The 20937-nt window shown below is 39.0% G+C and overlaps 1 protein-coding gene across 5 annotated transcripts in view; it reads left to right on the top strand.

Annotated features, from left to right (window-relative positions):
- Positions 1–15236, top strand: part of cep63 (centrosomal protein 63) — a 99984-nt gene extending 84748 nt beyond the window's left edge. For 3 of the 5 annotated variants that reach the window (XM_041263854.1, XM_041263853.1, XM_041263852.1), the window contains 5 exons: positions 419–533; positions 905–1102; positions 2743–2885; positions 13858–14056; positions 14398–15166. In XM_041263854.1, the coding sequence (XP_041119788.1) occupies positions 419–533; positions 905–1102; positions 2743–2885; positions 13858–14056; positions 14398–14571 (829 nt within the window). In that variant the 3' untranslated portion in view covers positions 14572–15166. Of the gene's footprint in view, positions 1–418; positions 534–904; positions 1103–2742; positions 2886–13857; positions 14057–14397 lie in introns of all 5 variants that reach the window. The other 2 variants (XM_041263855.1, XM_041263857.1) reach the window with 2 other exon arrangements.
- Positions 15237–20937: the final 5701 nt, after the last annotated feature.

Below are 20937 nucleotides of genomic sequence, written 5' to 3'. Positions count from 1 at the left end.
TCATTGTGCAGAAACTCTGTCTGTAGCCTGTAGGGTCACCATGGGCTGATCATGCAAGATGTTTAAATTTTGTTCTGGATGGAAACGTGATCATTTCTCAGTGATTAGCAGCCTCTAATTTATGCATAACTATAAAACACTTAATAGTGCCATATTTTGAAATAGTAAGAGATGCTAAAAAGAATACATTCAAAGACTGGTAGTTTCAAATAGAAGTCTTTTTAAGTGCCTCTAATTGATGCAGGGAAAATGTTTTGGGTATAGAAATCTATGTTCTCCCGTAAGACCCACAGATGGTCACCATTGATAAGACTGTCCCTTGTCAAGGAGCAGGGATTAGTGGCAGACTAGCAGTGGTGATGAGAAGGAAAGTAACTTGGATTGCAGTTGATTAAACTCATATTTTTGCTGTTTGCAGCCTTGAGAAGACCCAGAGCCGGTGTGTGGAGCTGAGCACAGAGCTGAGCCGGAGGCAGCAGGAACTGAGGCAGGGAGAGGAGGAAAGGAACCACTGCCAGGGGGAGCTTAAGAAGGTAGCAGTGACACACCCTGCAAAACTTCAGCTAGAGAGGGAGAGCATGTGCTTATCCCAACTGCAAATCACATGGAGTCTGTCTTGATACATTTATTCAACTTTGATATTCATGAAACTCTTCTAGACTGTGTTATTGCCTTGTAAATCTCGATGCATACAAGACTTCATTTAATCCATAAAAATAGACTATGAAAGCCTGATAGTTAATGTAAAGAAGTATCACTATTAATGGGTGCATAGGGATTTTAACTCCTAGCATTACCAATTTCAATTAGGTGGATAATTGAAAATGTAAACACTTGTGGGCTTGATTCTCTGAAGGATCAGATAATGTTATAAACCAGAGGGTGTGTGATTGCTCCTCCCCAGCAGTGGGAGGCGCTGCAGCAAGCAGAGCAGACTCATCGTTTGGAGGTAGAGGGGATGAAGAGGGAGATCACACAGCTGACCACTGAGCTGCACCAGAGAGACATTACCATAGCAACACTCAGCAGCTCCGCTTCCCACCTGGAGAGACAGCTACGCAGTGAGGTAGAGCAGGGGGAGAGAAGGGCAGCGGAGCTCAAGGTGAGACTGGTGGAGATTATTCAAGCGATACCAGGAAGAGTCTCCAGTAATATGATGATTGTAATATTTGCTGTTGTAATATTTGAGTATTAGAAGACCCAGGTCTATGCGTGCTTGTTTGTGTGTGTGCGTTTGTGTGTGTGTGTTGCCAGGTGATGCACATCCAGCTGGAGATCCTAAAGATTGACAACCAGCACCTGACTGAGATACTGGAGCGCGTGGTCACAGTGATTTCCTTGTTCGTAATGCTAGTAGCAGGGTTATAGTTAGGGGTCTACCTAAATCGCGATATCGCGGAAATTGTGAAATTGAGGGGTCACTGCGAAACTTACCTCTTTAGGGGTCAATGCATACCGAACAAGTACAGAGAAGGAAAAAAAAAAACTTTGTTAAATGAACTACTAGACAAGGCAAGAGATGCAAACTATGTATCTTCCTTCTGTAGGTAGCCCTTTTTTTATTCCTTCGCAGCCTTGTGTGCATTGCATTTAAGCAAAAAACAAACAAAAAAAGTCCACAAATAACATTTACAAAAAGCAGAGTTGGAGTTGGAGGTAAAATAGTAGAAATGGATGACAGAAAAAACGAAGTATATTTCAGCTAATGATCATTTCAAGACATTTCCCAAAGAAACTGTACATGCAGACTGAGGTCATTGTTTTGCATATCTTAATGTGTCTGGAGAAAATACGATCGATCGCTATTTAGCTTCAGAATCACATCAGAAGGCTACTAGAGGCTGCTGAACAGAACGTAAAATAAACAGCTTTCAGAAACCAAACTGGAAAGTCAGCCCAGACAAAAAGTATTCTTGTCTGCAAGTTAAATCAGTAGTAAAATGATCTAGCACAGCCACCTCGCTTCAACCTGATGCTTACTTTCTCACAGTTGGATTTTTAGACCCAGATAGCCACGTTTTCTTTGTTTTGACTCGGTACTAATAAAATAAATTATTGGATGGGACAAATAACACTACAACGAACGTGCTGCATACATTGCATACCTTTATTAAAGTATGCCAGATGCCCTTGGGTAACCAAGTTTTGGTGCTGTTTCTAATCGAGTTCCACATCTGTATAACCTGGCAAAGCTTTGCCTTACACTTCATACCAATTCAGTGGATGCAGAATGTGCAGTCTCAGTGTATGGGCAAGTCAACTGCAGGGGATGTTGCTTGCTTGTCTTTAACAAATGACAGCACTCTGTTTTAGTAAGGAAGCAAGTACCACTATTTTTAGGCTTTATAGTGTTCTGAAATACTGTCTACTTAGGTTTATTTAATGTTTAAACAGGTCCACGAAATGTCAGCGAAATCCTAATTTTATTCTGCAACCTACCCGTGAAAAATACGTAACTTTACCGCGATTTAAGTAGACCCCTAGTTATAGCATATTGGGAAAAATAATTATAATAAAAATAACTTAACACTAAAATGTGCTATCCTAACTTTATACACCTTCTTAAATTGTCTGTAACTTAATTTCTGACGCTCCAGATTGTTACCAGTGTCCACTGTCTTGTTTCTTTATGATGTAAATGATCGCAGTTTGACTGCCTTGGTATTATTAATTACAGACTGCTGAATAGATGGTCTGTGCCGACACAGGGACTGAGGTGTATTGTGTGCTGTGTCTCTTCAGCATAGAGAAAGCTCCCTGGCAGAGCTGCGGCAGAGCTACGTGTCCTCTTTCAGTGAGCTGCAGGAGGAGAACCAGCATCTGAGGAGGGAGCTGGCAGCAGCGAGGGCCAGGCTGGAGATGAGCACGCATGCTAGGCAGGGCAGGTGAGCACCTCCATTGTTAACACAAGAATAGCAGGGCAGGTGAGCACCTCCGCTATTAACACAGGCTGGGCTCAGGACCAATGAACACCTCCACTGTTGACACAGGCTGGGCAGGACCGGTGAACACCTCCACTGTTAACACAGGCTGGGCTCAGGACCAGTGAACACCTCCACTGTTCACACAGGCTGGGAAGGACCTTTTTATTGGCTGTATTTGACTGTCCTATAAAAAAAAATCACAACAAATCAATTTTTACAGTAGCATCTTGGAATTGGTGTACGTTTTTTCAGAACACTCTGGGGAACAATTATAAATTACTTCAGAAACCATAATAGTCAATTCAAGAGGTACCAAAAGAAATTGAAATCTGAAGTACAACCCCGGTTATGCATATAACCTTTAACATGCTGGACATTATCTAGGAATGCAGTACTCGAGTGCATTTTTATTTATGCTTCTAATGATTTCTGTTTGACTTTCAAGCTCAGCAACCTTATGCATTAAAGTCTGCGTAAAGCAACATTTCTTGCAAATACAATCTTAAATTAACCACCATATACAGTGCCTATAGAAAGTCTACACCCCCTTTCAAAATGTTCACCTTTTGTTGCCTTATAGCCTGGATTTTGTTTTGTTTTCATTTATCTACACATCCTACCCCACAACTTCCAAGTGAAAAAAATATTCTAGAAATTTGTTGAAAATTAATTAAAAATAAAAACTCAAATAGTTTGGTTGGGTAAGTGTCTACCCCTTTAAAATAGCAATCTTAAATTAGCTCAGGTGTAACCATTTGCCTTCAAAATCACACACCAAGTTAAATGGCCTCCACCTGTGTTAAATTGTAGTGATTCACATGATTTCAGGATAAATTCCTGTAGGAACTCAACCATGAGCACCAAGGTGCTTTCAAAAGAACTCCAGGACAGTTGTTGAAAGGCACAGATCAGGTGATCAGTATAAAAAAAATATCAAAGGCCTTGAATATCCCTTGGAGCACGGTCAAGATGATTATTAAGAAGTGGAAGCTGTATGCCACCACCAAGACCCTGCCTAGATCAGGCCATCCCTCCAAACTGGATGACTGAGCAAGAAGAAGACTGATCAGATAGGCTACGAAGAGGCCAATGGCGACTTTCCAAGAGCTACAGGCTTTTATGGCCAAGACGGTCAAAGGACAACAATATCCCAAGCACTCCAAAATCTGGCCTGTATGGTAGGGTGGCAAGAAGGAAGCCATTACTCAAGAAAGCCCACCTTGAATCTTGTTTGAAGTATGCAAAAAGACATTCAGGAGATTCTATAGCCATGTGGCAAAAAGTTTTGTGGTCTGACGAAACTAAAATTGAACTTTTAGGCCTAAATGCAAAGCGTTATGTTTGGCGTAAACCCAACATAGCGCATCACCCAAAGAACACCATCCCTACTGTGAAGCTTGGTGGTGGCAGCATCATGTTATGGGGATGTTTCTCATTGGCAGGGACTGGGGCACTTGTCAGGATAAAAGGGAAAATGAATGGAGCAAAGGACAGAGAAGTCCTTGAGAAAAACCTGCTGCCCTCTGCAAGAAAGCTGAAACTGGGACGGAAGTTCACCTTTCAGCATGACAACGACCCAAAGCACACAGCAAATGCTATGCTGGAGTGACTAAGGAACAAAAGGGTAAATGTCCTTGAGTGGCCAAGTCAGAACCCCAACCTAAATTCAAGATTAAATTTTAAGATTGCTGTACATCAGCTTTCTCCAAGGAACTTGACAGAGCTTGAACAGTTTAGTTTTTTTAATATATAATTTTTTTTTTCAGTAAAACATTTTTTCCCTTAACAGTGTGCAGTACGGTGTATAGATAAGTGGGGAAAAAAATCCTCATTTAAATGCATGATACTCTGAGGCACTAACACAACAAAATGTGAAAAAAAGTTTATAGGAGGTATAGACTTTCTATAGGCACTGTACATTTCACAAGAATTACAGACCAACACACGCATTCCAGATTCCATAGTTTAGTTAATATCACAACAGGGCTCGCAAAATCGCTAGCCCGATGTTCCGGGACAACCAAATAAATCTGTCGGACAGCGTGTTTTTTTTGGCTGCTTGCTCGACGGGCAATTCGATTTTTTTTACTCTATAACAAGATAACGTTCTGTGCTTTAATCAAACAGCGGCTTCCCAATCGAGATTCCGCTCACAGATTATACCGGTAAAACACGTTTGATTTCCAGGGTGACATGCCCGTACACATTGCTTGTGACAAAATCCTGCGAGGATTGCACCGTGTAACACCCCTGATAACTCAAGCAATCCTGTGTAGTCAGCGCGCTGGTATGTCGCATGACTGTGTCTGCTCACTGAAACGAAGGGTAAAACGGACACTACGACAGCCAACGTATTTACTTTTATATTGAAGGCTATGATTTTTTTAAACAAAGCTACAAACTGGAATTACAAGCTACTGTACTCTGCTCACAATGATTCACATTTTGTTATCTTGTTGTTACCTTTATTAAATTGTTAACATTATTTCCCCCCAAAAAAAAAATCTAATACGGCAGTTATTATCACTGACTCAGATTTAGCACGTAGCATGTTAACATCGCCGTTTTCATTTCTTTAATGTGATTAATAAAATGTACCAGTAATTTTATTTTAAATGTATGGCACTTGCTTGTAACTTATTATACCAAGTGCAGCCTCGGATCCAAACGGGTCAGCCGGGTGTAGATATATATACTGTTTACATCCTCGCTATCTCTACTGGATGCAGCATGCCACAAATAGGTACTGTACTTGTAATTCTACTTTTATTCACAATCTCATTGCTATTATTATTATTATTATTATTATTATTATTATTATTATTATTATTATTATTATTATTATTATTATTATTTAGTGCTAGTAGTGACAAATACTGTAATAGTAAAGAAAATCAAAGAATAAAACATTGCTAGTAATATTATTAATAGTTTAGCGAATGCCTTTATCCAATGTGACTTCCTTAACTTGCTCCAGCAGCTTATATTGTTCGTTTTGGATTGTCCTTTTACTGTAGCGAACAAAAGGCTTTGGACCCAAACAGGGTTCTTATAGCGAGGGTGTACTGTATTTGGTATTTGACTTACAAGCTTAATACAAGACACTTGCACATTTTAATATACAATGTGTGCACATTTGTTATTTCATTTTTCTTATTTTTCACCACCCATAGTGTTCAAAATTTAACATAGGTTATAAAGAAGAATCCAATATCATCCCTTACCAAAAAGTAACATACTGCAAGTATAATTCTGCCAAAATTGTCTGGTTTTAGTATACTATTGGTACCATTATACTATCCTATTTGGCATACGTATACTTACAGTATACAACTTTGTATATTCTTTTTTTGTAAATAATGCAACATAGTTCTCAAATATTGGACATTTCTTAGATTGTATCTTACTTATCTTTTGCATACCTGCATTGTCTCTTGCTAGAGGTGCACCTCCAGATTCTGACAAATACTTTTAGAAAACCAGGAGCAACTTCTGCTCTGGATTAAAAAGCTTAATGTTCTGCGGCTGACTGCCTAAGTGGATAACTATCAAAAAACTAGTAAAAACTAACCAAGACAAAGACAAATAGACGTCTTGAAAAAGTATGGAATTTTGATGGAAATTTGAAGTATATAAGAAAATAAGAAAGTTTGCGAACGAGAGGAGGCCATTCGGCCCATCTTGCTCGTTTGGTTGTTAGTAGCTTATTGATCCCAGAATCTCATCAAGCACCTTCTTGAAGGATCCCAGGGTGTCAGCTTCAACAACATTACTGGGGAGTTGGTTCCAGACCCTCACAATTCTCTAAAAAAGTGCCTCCTATTTTCTGTTCTGAATGCCCCTTTGCCTAATCTCCGTTAGTGACCCCTGGTCCTTGTTTCTTTTTTCAGGTCGAAAAAGTCCCTTGGGTCGACATTGTCAATACGTTTTAGAATTCTGAATGCTTGAATTAGGTCGCCGCGTAGTTTTCTTTGTTCAAGACTGAATAGATTCAATTCTTTTAGCCTGTTTGCCTATGACATGCCTTTTAAACTTGGAATAATTCTGGTCGCTCTTCTTTGCACTCTTTCTATAGCAGCAATATCCTTTTTGTGACCAGAACAGAACACAATATTCAAGATTAGGTCTTACTAATGGTTTGTACAGTTTTAACATTACTTCCCTTGATTTAAATTCAACACTTTTCACAATATATCCGAGCATCTTATTGGCCTTTTTTATAGCTTCCCCACATTGTCTAGATGAAGACATTTCTGAGTCAACAAAAACTCCTAGGTCTTTTTCATAGATTCAATTTCAGTATCTCCCATATGATATTTATAATGCACATTGGTATTGCCTGCATGCAGTACCTTACACTTTTCTGTATTAAAAGTAAGTATCATTACCAAAATGTGTAAAACAAAATTTGTTTAACCAAAATTAGAAAGAAAGGGGTAAATGTGTGTGTATCTGTGTGTATCTATCTCTCTCTCTCTCTCTCTCTCTCTCTCTCTCTCTCTCTCATATATATATATATATATATATATATATATATATATAATATATATATATATATAGAACATAAGAACATAAGAAAGTTTACAAACGAGAGGAGGCCATTCGGCCCATCTTGCTCGTTTGGTTGTTAGTAGCTTATTGATCCCAAAATCTCATCAAGCAGCTTCTTGAAGGATCCCAGGGTGTCAGCTTCAACAACATTACTGGGGAGTTGATTCCAGACCCTCACAATTCTGTGTGTAAAAAAGTGTCTCCTATTTTCTGTTCTGAATGCCCCTTTTTCTAAACTCCATTTGTGACCCCTGGTCCTTGTTTCTTTTTTCAGGCTGAAAAAGTCCCTTGGGTCGACACTGTCAATACCTTTTAGAATTTTGAATGCTTGAATTAGGTCGCCACGTAGTCTTCTTTGTTCAAGACTGAACAGATTCAATTCTTTTAGCCTGTCTGCATATGACATGCCTTTTAAGCCCGGAATAATTCTGGTCGCTCTTCTTTGCACTCTTTCTAGAGCAGCAATATCTTTTTTATAGCGAGGTGACCAGAACTGAACACAATATTCAAGATGAGGTCTTACTAGTGCATTGTACAGTTTTAACATTACTTCCCTTGATTTAAATTCAACACTTTTCACAATGTATCCGAGCATCTTGTTAGCCTTTTTTATAGCTTCCCCACATTGTCTAGATGAAGACATTTCTGAGTCAACAAAAACTCCTAGGTCTTTTTCATAGATTCCTTCTCCAATTTCAATATCTCCCATATGATATTTATAATGTACATTTTTATTTCCTGCGTGCAGTACCTTACACTTTTCTCTATTAAATGTCATTTGCCATGTGTCTGCCCAGTTCTGAATCTTGTCTAGATCATTTTGAATGACCTTTGCTGCTGCAACAGTGTTTGCCACTCCTCCTACTTTTGTGTCGTCTGCAAATTTAACAAGTTTGCTTACTATACCAGAATCTAAATCATTAATGTAGATTAGGAATAGCAGAGGACCTAATACTGATCCCTGTGGTACACCGCTGGTTACCACACTCCATTCTGAGGTTTTTCCTCTAATCAGTACTTTCTGTTTTCTACATGTTAACCACTCCCTAATCCATGTACATGTGTTTCCTTGAATCCCTACTGCGTTCAGTTTGAGAATTAATCTTTTGTGCGGGACTTTGTCAAAAGCTTTCTGGAAATCTAAATAAACCATGTCATATGCTTTGCAATTATCCATTATCGATGTTGCATCCTCAAAAAAATCAAGCAAGTTAGTTAGACACGATCTCCCTTTCCTAAAACCATGTTGACTGTCTCCCAGTACCCTGTTACCATATAGGTAATTTTCCATTTTGGATCTTATTATAGTTTCCATAAGTTTGCATATAATAGAAGTCAGGCTTACTGGTCTGTAGTTACCTGGTTCAGTTTTGTTTCCCTTTTTGTGGATCGGTATTACGTTTGCAATTTTCCAGTCTGTCGGTACCACCCCTGTGTCAAGAGACTGCTGCATGATCTTGGTTAGCGGTTTGTAAATTACTTCTTTCATTTCTTTGAGTACTACTGGGAGGATCTCATCCGGCCCAGGGGATTTGTTTATTTTAAGAGCTCCTAGTCCCTTTAACACTTCTGCCTCAGTTATGCTAAAGTTATTTAAAACTGGACAGGAACTGGATGACATGTGGGGCATGTTGTCAGTATCTTCCTTTGTAAAAACTTGTGAAAAGTAATCATTTAACATATTTGCTATTTTTTTTTCTTCATCTACGATTTTGCCATTTGTATCTCTTAAACATTTAATCTCCTCTTTGAATGTTCTCTTGCTGTTGTAATATTGGAAAAACATTTTGGAATTGGTTTTAGCTCCCTTAGCAATGTTCATTTCTATTTCTCTCTTGGCCTTTCTAACTTCCTTTTTGACTTGCGTTTGCAGTTCTGTGTACTCTTTCTGCGTACTTTCTTTTTGGTCCTTTTTTAATGCTCTGTAAAGTGCCTTTTTTCGCTGAATATTTTTTTTAATTGATCTATTAAACCATTTTGGCAATTTAGTTTTACATTTAGATTTGTCTACTTTAGGGATATAATTGTTTTGTGCCTCTAGTACTACATTTTTGAAGAACAACCATCCTTCTTCTGTGGGTGTTTTCTCTATTTTACTCCAATCTACTTCTGTTAGTCTCTGTTTCATACCTTCATAGTTTGCTTTTCTAAAATTGTAAACCTTAGCTTTAGTCATTTCTTTTGGGGATTTAAAAAACACTTCAAATGAGACCATGTTGTGGTCTGAGTTTGCCAGTGGTTCTCTGACCTCTGTTTTAGTTATTCTATCTTCGTTATTTGAAAAGACTAAATCAAGGCATGCCTCCCCTCTAGTGGGTGCCTTCACAAATTGTGTTAGGAAGCAGTCATTTGTCATTTCCACCATTTCTATTTCATCCTTCGTGCTACCCACCGGGTTTTCCCATTTTATTTGGGGGAAGTTGAAATCCCCCATTAGTATGGCTTCTCCTTTGCTACACACATTTCTAATGTCATTGTATAACAGATTATTTTGCTCACCGTCTGAATCTGGCGGTCTATAGCATGCTCCTATTATTATGCCTTTTGAATTTTTGTCCGTTATTCTGACCCATATTGATTCGGTTTTATTTTCTTTGTCCAGGTTTAACACCTGGGCTTCAAGACTGTTTCTTATGTATAGCGCTACCCCTCCTCCTCTTCTGTCCTGCCTGTCTTTCCTATACAGTGTATACCCACAAATATTATATTCGTCCCCATCACTCTCAGACAACCAAGTTTCTGTAACACCTATCACATCATAGTTACCTGTTAGTGCAGTAGCTTCAAGTTCTAGAATTTTGTTTCTGATACTTCTAGCATTTAGATAAATACATTTAATGGTTGTCTTACCTGAGTTGTTGTTCTTGTTTTGATGCGGTCTCCCTTCTGTTTTTTTGTTGATTTCTCCCCCCTTCCTTTCTAGTTTAAATGCTTCCGAACCTGCTCGAGGATCTTTTCTCCGAGTAGACTGGTTCCCTTGTTATTTAAATGCAGTCCATCCCGTCTATACAGATAGTCCTCGTTGTAGAATGTGGTCCAATGATCAAGATAGGTGAAGCCTTCCCGTGTGCACCACGTCTTCAGCCATGCGTTTTGATTAATTATTTCCAGCTGTCCATATGGTCCTTTGCAAGGTGCGGGTAGTATACCAGAAAATACCACAGTTTTGGTTTTCTCTTTTAATTTCCTTCCTAGCTCTCTGAATTTGTTTTGCAGGGATTTTGGTCTGTCTCTTCCAATGTTGTTTGTACCGATGTGGACGACTACTACCGGGTCGTCTCCTGTTCGTTCTAGGAGCCTGTCCACGTTCTCAGTGATGTGCTTGACCGAGGCTCCCGGAAGGCAGCACACTGTTGTAGTAAGGGGGTCCAAACTGCGAACTGAACTTGCTGTGTTTCTCAATATGGAGTCCCCAACAATCATGACCTCCCTTCTTTTTGCTGTCTGGTCACCACTGTCAATAGGGTCCTGGATGTTGTTCCTTTCATTCTCTTGTTGTTGGTTCTGCTCATCACAATTCTGAAGTGACTCAAATCTGTTGGTTGTTTTGATTTCTGGTGGTGGTGTTTGACGAAGTTTCTTTTTTTCCCTGCTTCTGCCTACCTGAACCCAGCTGTTCTGACCTTCTATCTCCCTGGTGGCTTTCAGTCTGTTAGGGGTGATGCAGACTTCCATGAATTGTGGGTGTGCCAGTTCCTCAAGATCCTGTTGCTGTCTCACTTCTTCCAGCTCCATTTCTAGCATACTTACTAGTCCTGGATCGCGCAGCACTTTACGCACACTTGGTTTAGCTCCGCTGGGTTTTCTCGGATTTCCCACATCAAGCAGGTGTCACAGATTACTGGCTTGAAGACCATGTTGATTTTTTTTTTTTTTTTTTAAGTTTAGTTTCTTCTGCAGCTGTCAACCTGCTTTCAAACTGCTTCGAAACTGCTCTGTACTTTTCCACGCCTGTACTTCTCCCACTCGCTGTCGCTGGGAGGACTGCCACTTTTAACTGCGTTGTTCTGCTGTGCTGTTGGCCCCTCCCCTCGCCCGTGTCTCAGAAGGGCGCTGAATTTGAATCAGCTGCTCCGAGTTTCAGCTTGTTTGTTATCAGAAAAACACACGCGGCTGTTTGACTTTGAGCTGCTGCTGTGTTTCCCCAATGTCCTCTGTTTTCTGATTAAAATATATATACACACATACAGTACATATACAATATATATTTTAGGAAAATTATTTTGTTGCAAAAGTTTTGTTTTTGTGGATGAGGAAAAAAAGTTACAAGAAATAGTCTTGAATTATTTATTTCAGCATATTTTTTTTTGCAACACCCCAAAATGCTAATTTAAAAATATTCATACCCTTTGATGCTACTGGTAGTGGACAAAAAATGGAAACACCAATGTAAAGTCACTTAATAGGGCGTTGGGTCACCATGTACGGCCTATATGCGCCGTGACATAAAGTTTACCAGCCTCTGGAATTCTTCAGGAGGGATGCAGAACCGTTCTTCCACGAGAAAGTCAATCAACTCACACCTGGTTGATGGAGGTGGAAAACGCTGCACAGGTGTCGTTCCAGAATATCCAATAAATGCTCGACCGGGTTCAGATCTGGTGACTGAGAAGGTCATGACATATGGATAACATCAGTGTCATGCTCATCAAACCACTGGGCGACCACACATGCTTTGTGGGTGGGTGCATTGTCATCCTGGAAGAGCCCCAAACACCCCCAAATTTAATTTAATGAAATTTAAAGTCAGTTGATCTGCAGTTGTTGCCTGTTTTGCCTTGCACTTCAAATTAATGCACGGATATCATGATCCTGGAGTATGCGCTTCCACCACTGTTGCCCTTTTCTGATGATGTCTTTCCCTCGGAGTTCCATGCCGACATCACCTTTGATCACCGTTGCTCGTGAAACATCAGCAAGTTGAGCTGTCTTGATCACTGAAGCTTCTGCTAAACGCGCCCCAACAATCACCCCTCTTTCAAAGTGCCTGAGGTCTCCTCTTGTAGCCATGCTAGTCATAATTATAGGCAACTGGACCTGTCCAGCATTTTTATACATGTCCCTAAGCGTGCTGGGATGTTATTTATTTAATTAACACATGAGCCACACCTGTGTGGAAGCCCTTGCTTTCAATATACTTGGTGTCCCTCATTTACCCAGGTGTTTCTATTTTTTGTCCACTACCTTTATGATAGTATTATCTACAAGGTGCTAGGAATTTCAATATAATAAGGCAGAACCTAAGTCTAGAAAATGCTGGATTGTAGGTGACCATTCTTAGAGTATAAAAGGGTTAGGCATAGGATGATAGCTGTCATTACCAATAAGTCAATATGGGAAAAAGTAAAGAGCTATCCAAAGATCTTAGGCACAAAATTATTTATTGTATAAAGCTGGAGAAGGATACAAGAAGATTTTCAAACATTTGAGTAGCCCAATTTCAACGATTGTTTCTATTATCAAGAAGTATAAGATTGATGGTACTGTCACAATGCTTCCTTACAACTAATACAATGCAATAACCCCCAACCCTAAAAAAAAATAACCCCAGTCAAACCTTATAGAGTACTTTTCAAAACAAATAGCATTAGTTCTTCTCAGCTTCAGTGTATTGCATGCAAGGTATGCAAGATGTAGTTGCACTTTTAGTAAAAACTAAGATTTGTTCATTTATAATAAATTCTTGGATAAGGACTTTTGCCCCAAGGCAATGTAGCAAAAAAACAAACAAACAAACAAACTTGTTGTAAACATTAGTAAATAGGACATGTTTTGAAGTATCCATTTCTACAATGAAAACATTCCACATTTGTAATCGAAATTCTGAAGTTTATTTTATGATTGTTACATAGCTCCTGTAGACATAACACAACAACATGTTTCCGTGCCTCATCGATGGGAAAACAAGATCTTCTGTAAGCACATGTTTCCTTTCCAGTGCATGTGAGAGCACAGAAGGCATTGCTCTGTTTACTTTTCTAAGTGTCCGTGGTTATGTATTCCCCCAGTTTGCACGTACGTACACAAGTAATTCGAATACATGCAACAATATGTGTGCAATCTGTACAAATAGCAGTGTGACATCTTCAAGAAGTCAATGGAATCTCATACTGTACCGTGCACAGACAGTTGTCAATATAGGAGCACATATGTATGCTTTTTGGAGGTGGGGGTGTGTTCTTAAAATAGAACACACTGTGTACGCTTGCTGTAATTGATCGTTTAAGAGGACCCCTCAGCTTTACTGGGAATCCTGTTTAACCAAACAGTAAGAACCATTGATATTGAAACTAAAGGAAGTTGTTTTAATTGAATCCAGGCTTTTTCCTCAGAACCCTTTCCCAGGCTGGGTGGTGCTGAGTGTGAGATGTGTGTGTTTCAGGAATGGGCAGCAGGAGGAAGTGCAGGCCCTGCAAGCGAGGCACCATTTAGAGGAGCTGAGCCAGCAGACTGCTCCCCCCGCAGCTCCCTGCTCCCTCAGCAGCAGAAGCAGCTCTCAAGACTCCCTCTCCTCCAGTTGCATGAGCGCCCCTGCTGACTCCTCTGACAGCACCTCCGTGGAGTCAGTGAGGCTGCCTCTGGTGAGTGTTGTATAGCACTGGTCCCGCTGCTCAGACGTTAACACTGATAGGAGTGATGTGTTTCACAGTGTCAGCCCTCCTCCTACTAACACTGGGCCCAGTATTAAAATATCCATTGTCAACTAGTGTTGGAGGTTGATATTGATTATCAGCTAATAATTATCACAATTATCTTAAATCAAGTAATTGTGGTATTCTCCCTAGTTACTACTTCCTCCCACATGTTTTTGTTTCTGTTTTGTTATTTTTTAAAGAAGAAAAGCTGTACGTCTGTAGAGCGGTGCATGTATTAAGTGAATTTTCCGATTTTCCAGTTTCATTCCTTTCCTGTGTGTTTGCAGGCCCCTCTCCCTGCCTCCCCGGCTGACACCGTGGCAACGCGCTTCCTACAGGAAGAGGACCGGCGTTCCCAGGAGTTGTTGCAGCGTCTCGACGCACACGTCCAGGATCTGAGAGCAGAGAGCCAGGAGACAGTGCAAAAATACCAGGATGAGGGGGCACCTTCCTCCCCATAGACACCTGCACACACCCCCCCTGACAGACATCCAGGAACTGAGAGCAGAGCTACACCTAAAGCAAGAATGAAGAGATCCTCCACGCAACAATATGGGCGCTGGTGATTGTCTCTACTTCTATTAATGGGTATTATAGTAAAATGTAATTGTTTTCTACATTCATTTCAGTATTGTCGTAGTTTTCAGATTATGTTAATACAAGGAAGGGAGAATTATTTGATATAAGTAGCTTTTCATTTATATTTGTAGTTTCCAGGGTCTAACTGTGGATAGATGTAATAAAATGTTGTAAAAACAGCACCATTTTGTTTATTTATATTATGTATTGATATGGATTCATTTGTGTGTAAACATGTTATTGTCGCCTGTTTTCTATATACTGTTACTAAACTGCTCAGTAAATATATAAAAATAGTAAACTGCTTTTCCAATTGCTGTTACCCTCTTGCACTGGAATACAGAAAGCTGCCAGAAGTGCGTCACAGTGAGATATTTTCAAGGGGCAATGGTTACATTTTGTACTTTATCGCATGGAGAAAATACTAATAAAAAAATGAAATACATGGTTACCTTGGACCACGTTTCCGCTGTCGTACCCGATGATTCCACTGCAGAGCCAGGGGCATTGTTGACCAGCTGATGAAAATGTGTAATTTACGTTATGACGTGTTTAAAGGCGACCAGGAGATGGAAAAAAATGCAGGATTAGTGGAATTCAGGTGCAGCAGCAGAGAGAATGCAGAAGATGATTAATGCATGAGGAGGAACTAAGAGAAGACGCTATTAAAACGTCTGATTACTGAGAATAATCTAGCACTCCTGCTGCATTAGTGTGTGAGGGCTGTGTGTAGAAACAAGGGCCAAGACAATAATATAAAATAATTCTAAGTTTATTTCATTAGTATCCAAGAAAGTTAGCATAGTTGTAATAGTCACAGCCCACAAGTCTTGCTCACAAAAACGACACTTCCAGTGAAGTACAGAATTAATAAAACTCAAGTGAGAGAAAAGGGGTGATGGCAGTTCAAATTGAAATACAAATCACCAGTAAATAAAAATGTGGGGCGTTTGAGTGAAATTTGTTCATTAGGATAACACAATTATGTTAAATATGTAACAGGGACAGCATATTACAATTAAAAGAGTCACAGTCACTACTTACACAACCATTACCAGAAGTATTTGTTTTGGAAGCCTAAAGAAATGTGTCATTCCTCGTCTTGCAGTTTAAGTGCTTCAAGAAAGAAGCAGAGGGAGGAGGAGGAGATACTCTGCAAACAGAATATACAAAACCAGAGTGTCTGTCCTTGAAAGAGATGAGGATGTTGTGAAGAGATACTGGCTTGACAAACAGGCTATAGCAGGTCTCTAACAAGTTAAAAGGACCCTAGGAGTGCTACTGCTAGGACCTGTGCTATTCCCATACATATAAAGATTGCTTCTGCCTTAACCTTTTATGCCACCCGGTCATTCCAGGTCTCAGCTGGGGATATTTCTGGAATGTGCCAGTCTTCTAAGTCCAAATGCACCTGCCAGGTTATGGTTGCTTTGGTTAACTATGCAAATAAATACATAGTTTCCCTTGTACAGCAACAGAAAGTGAAACGGATTGTACTACTATGCATCATTCCCAAATGTGCTAGGAGATGTTGATTCAACAAAAAAACAGAAGGGAGACCGCATCAAAACAAGAACAACAACTCAGGTAAGACAACCATTAAATGTATTTATCTAAATGCTAGAAGTATCAGAAACAAAATTCTAGAACTTGAAGCTACTGCACTAACAGGTAACTATGATGTGATAGGTGTTACAGAAACGTGGTTATCTGAGAGTGATGGGGACGAATATAATATTTGTGGGTATACACTGTATAGGAAAGACAGGCAGGACAGAAGAGGAGGAGGGGTAGCGCTATACATAAGAAACAGTCTTGAAGCCCAGGTGTTAAACCTGGACAAAGAAAATAAAACCGAATCAATATGGGTCAGAATAACGGACAAAAATTCAAAAGGCATAATAATAGGAGCATGCTATAGACCACCAGATTCAGATGGTGAGCACAATAATCTGTTATACAATGACATTAGAAATGTGTGTAGCAAAGGAGAAGCCATACTAATGGGGGATTTCAACTTCCCCCAAATAAAATGGGAAAACCCGGTGGGTAGCGTGAAGGATGAAATAGAAATGGTGGAAATGACAAATGACTGCTTCCTAACACAATTTGTGAAGGCACCCACTAGAGGGGAGGCATGCCTTGATTTAGTCTTTTCAAATAACGAAGATAGAATAACTAAAACAGAGGTCAGAGAACCACTGGCAAACTCAGACCACAACATGGTCTCATTTGAAGTGTTTTTTAAATCCCCAAAAGTAAAGACTAAAGCTAAGGTTTACAATTTTAGAAAAGCAAACTATGAAGGTATGAAACAGAGACTAACAGAAGTAGATTGGAGTAAAATAGAGAAAACACCCACAGAAGAAGGATGGTTGTTCTTCAAAAATGTAGTACTAGAGGCGCAAAACAATTATATCCCTAAAGTAGACAAATCTAAATGTAAAACTAAATTGCCAAAATGGTTTAATAGATCAATTAAAAAAAATATTCAGCGAAAAAAAGCACTTTACAGAGCATTAAAAAAGGACCAAAAAGAAAGTATGCAGAAAGAGTACACAGAACTGCAAACGCAAGTCAAAAAGGAAGTTAGAAAGGCCAAGAGAGAAATAGAAATAAACATTGCTAAGGGAGCTAAAACCAATTCCAAAATGTTTTTCCAATATTACAACAGCAAGAGAACATTCAAAGAGGAGATTAAATGTTTAAGAGATACAAATGGCAAAATCGTAGAGGAAGAAAAAAAAATAGCAAATATGTTTAAATGATTACTTTTCACAAGTTTTTACAAAGGAAGATACTGACAACATGCCCCACATGTCATCCAGTTCCTATCCAGTTTTAAATAACTTTAGCATAACTGAGGCAGAAGTGTTAAAGGGACTAGGAGCTCTTAAAATAAACAAATCCCCTGGGCCGGATGAGATCCTCCCAGTAGTACTCAAAGAAATGAAAGAAGTAATTTACAAACCGCTAACCAAGATCATGCAGCAGTCTCTTGACACAGGGGTGGTACCGACAGACTGGAAAATTGCAAACATAATACCGATCCACAAAAAGGGAAACAAAACTGAACCAGGTAACTACAGACCAGTAAGCCTGACTTCTATTATATGCAAACTTATGGAAACTATAATAAGATCCAAAATGGAAAATTACCTATATGGTAACAGGGTCCTGGGAGACAGTCAACATGGTTTTAGGAAAGGGAGATCGTGCCTAACTAACTTGCTTGATTTTTTTGAGGATGCAACATCGATAATGGATAATTGCAAAGCATATGACATGGTTTATTTAGATTTCCAGAAAGCTTTTGACAAAGTCCCGCACAAAAGATTAATTCTCAAACTGAACGCAGTTGGGATTCAAGGAAACACATGTACATGGATTAGGGAGTGGTTAACATGTAGAAAACAGAAAGTACTGATTAGAGGAAAAACCTCAGAATGGAGTGTGGTAACCAGCAGTGTACCACAGGGATCAGTATTAGGTCCTCTGCTATTCCTAATCTACATTAATGATTTAGATTCTGGTATAGTAAGCAAACTTGTTAAATTTGCAGACGACACAAAAGTAGGAGGAGTGGCAAACACTGTTGCAGCAGCAAAGGTCATTCAAAATGATCTAGACAAGATTCAGAACTGGGCAGACACATGGCAAATGACATTTAATAGAGAAAAGTGTAAGGTACTGCACGCAGGTAATAAAAATGTACATTATAAATACCATATGGGAGATATTGAAATTGGAGAAGGAATCTATGAAAAAGACCTAGGAGTTTTTGTTGACTCAGAAATGTCTTCATCTAGACAATGTGGGGAAGCTATAAAAAAGGCTAACAAGATGCTCGGATACATTGTGAAAAGTGTTGAATTTAAATCAAGGGAAGTAATGTTAAAACTGTACAATGCACTAGTAAGACCTCATCTTGAATATTGTGTTCAGTTCTAGTCACCTCGCTATAAAAAAGATATTGCTGCTCTAGAAAGAGTGCAAAGAAGAGCGACCAGAATTATTCTGGGCTTAAAAGGCATGTCATATGCAGACAGGCTAAAATAATTGAATCTGTTCAGTCTTGAACAAAGAAGACTACGTGGCGACCTAATTCAAGCATTCAAAATTCTAAAAGGTATTGACAGTGTCGACCCAAGGGACTTTTTCAGCCTGAAAAAAGAAATCAACTCCCCAGTAATGTTGTTGAAGCTGACACCCTGGGATCCTTCAAGAAGCTGCTTGATGAGATTTTGGGATCAATAAGCTACTAACAACCAAACGAGCAAGATGGGCCGAATGGCCTCCTCTCGTTTGTAAACTTTCTTATGTTCTTATGATTGCACACATTCACATTCAGGCACCTTCAGAAAATTTAAACATACCAAAATAGGAAGTGTTTTCATTCAATGGACATGCAGCTAGTGTGTGATGCAAAGTGTCTTATCACTAATGTTGCAAAGTACCATGGCTCATGTCATGATTCTTTTATACTGTCGGATTAGAGGTATGTCATTAGTGGAGGATGGCTGCTGGATAACTACCCAGTGGCTTTTTTAGTTACGTCACAGCCTACAGGTCTTAATACTGTGTTGTAGACACCAGGTTATTTCACGAGTATGAAAGAAAATTTGTATAATTGAAAAATACTTAATAGTTTACCAAGATTAATTTATTTATAGTTTGACCTGTTTTTTGTAAAAAAATAATAAACAGTCTGTCCCTTTGGAACTCTTAAATCACGTGCATGGATAACAGAAAATGTTTATATAACAAAAAATAATATTCTGGGTGTGCACCGTTGCCAAACCAGACAATAAATATTCTCATTTCAAACCTCTGTTTCAATGTTTGGATCATAAAACTTTGCTAAAAATAATTATAAATAATAGTTACCATCAACTAAGTAGCTTAATTAATACAAATATAATGATTGTTATTGCTTTAATGTCATAATATAATTTTTTCAACCCTAGCAGACCCTCACAGCATTGACTTTATCAGCCTTTGTTTTCCATACCTTAAGTTTCTCTGCTTTCAAATCTTTTGTTGAGTGTTTTGTCACAGACGGTTCTGGCACGTCCCTTTTGTCCTATAAGTCATTAGATCCTTTTGCATGGAAGGCCTTGGTTGCAAGTGTGTGCGGTTCTTTGATGGACCCAGATTCAGATCAAATGTGTTTGCCCACTGACAGTGGGAATGAGAATGTAGAGATGGGAGCCCAGCTAACAAGATTTAAGTTTTTGCAGACATCAGGTTTTTAAAGACTGTCACCCACACCTGTGAGCAGAAACTGACTCACTGAGAGCGGAAACTGACCCAAGACTGTCACACATACTGGAAGCAGGCTGACCTTTGGGAAACAAATTTCACAAACAAATTGTGAAACTGCAGCAAATATTGCAATAACTGTAATATGTTTTAAAGACTATAAAGCCAGTAGAAAATATTATTAGCAGATCTGTGTAAGGCCTGTGAGAAGGTGTTCATTGCAATGAAGGTCAGACTGGCCTGCTGAAAGATCCAAACCTCCCTTATCAGGCAAAAACATATTTTTTAATTGGACTCAGAGTCTCAAAACATTCTGATCCAATGAGAGTAGAATGGCTGAATCTATGGAGAACAGTTAATATCCTAGAAGCAATCGAACTAGGTTCGATTATAGTAAGAAAAAACAAAAGTATTTAAATAAATAAGAAACCTAATATAATAACATTAAGTAAATGTATGAGCAGTCCTGAGTTTAAATATTCAATTAATATTAATATCAATAATTAAAAATGAGCCTCTTGCATTCTGTGTATAACAATGAAGTAAAATATTGGGGTTAGGGTTGCAGTTTATGAGAGATTGTTATATTGACATGTGAATTAGAACTACATGTTATAAAATTATTTAAAGTATAAACTGTAACTGTACATACACACTGAACTGATTTTAAACCTTGTAATCACCTGCTTGTTGTACAGGCAGTTTTGAAAATGACTCATTGGTTTTTAAAGTGGGGATTTTTGATGGTCAGCATTTTAAAAGCCAAGATCCTTTCTATAATGAGCAATCTCGTTAATATTAACAAACTGAAATACCTTTCAGATAACAGAAGATACAAGTTTATCTTACAATAATCCATCCATCCATTATCATTAATTGCTTCATTCTTTACATGGTTGCAGTGAGCTGGAGTCTAACCTGGCAGACACAGGTCACAGGGCAGGACTACACCCTGGACGGGACACCAGTCCACTGCAGGGCACCAC

The sequence above is a fragment of the Polyodon spathula genome, chromosome 11, assembly GCF_017654505.1.
Source record: "Polyodon spathula isolate WHYD16114869_AA chromosome 11, ASM1765450v1, whole genome shotgun sequence".
NCBI lineage: Eukaryota > Metazoa > Chordata > Actinopteri > Acipenseriformes > Polyodontidae > Polyodon > Polyodon spathula.
The sequence above is the reverse complement of the archived record's forward strand: the minus strand, read 5'-3'. Positions and strand labels throughout refer to the sequence as shown.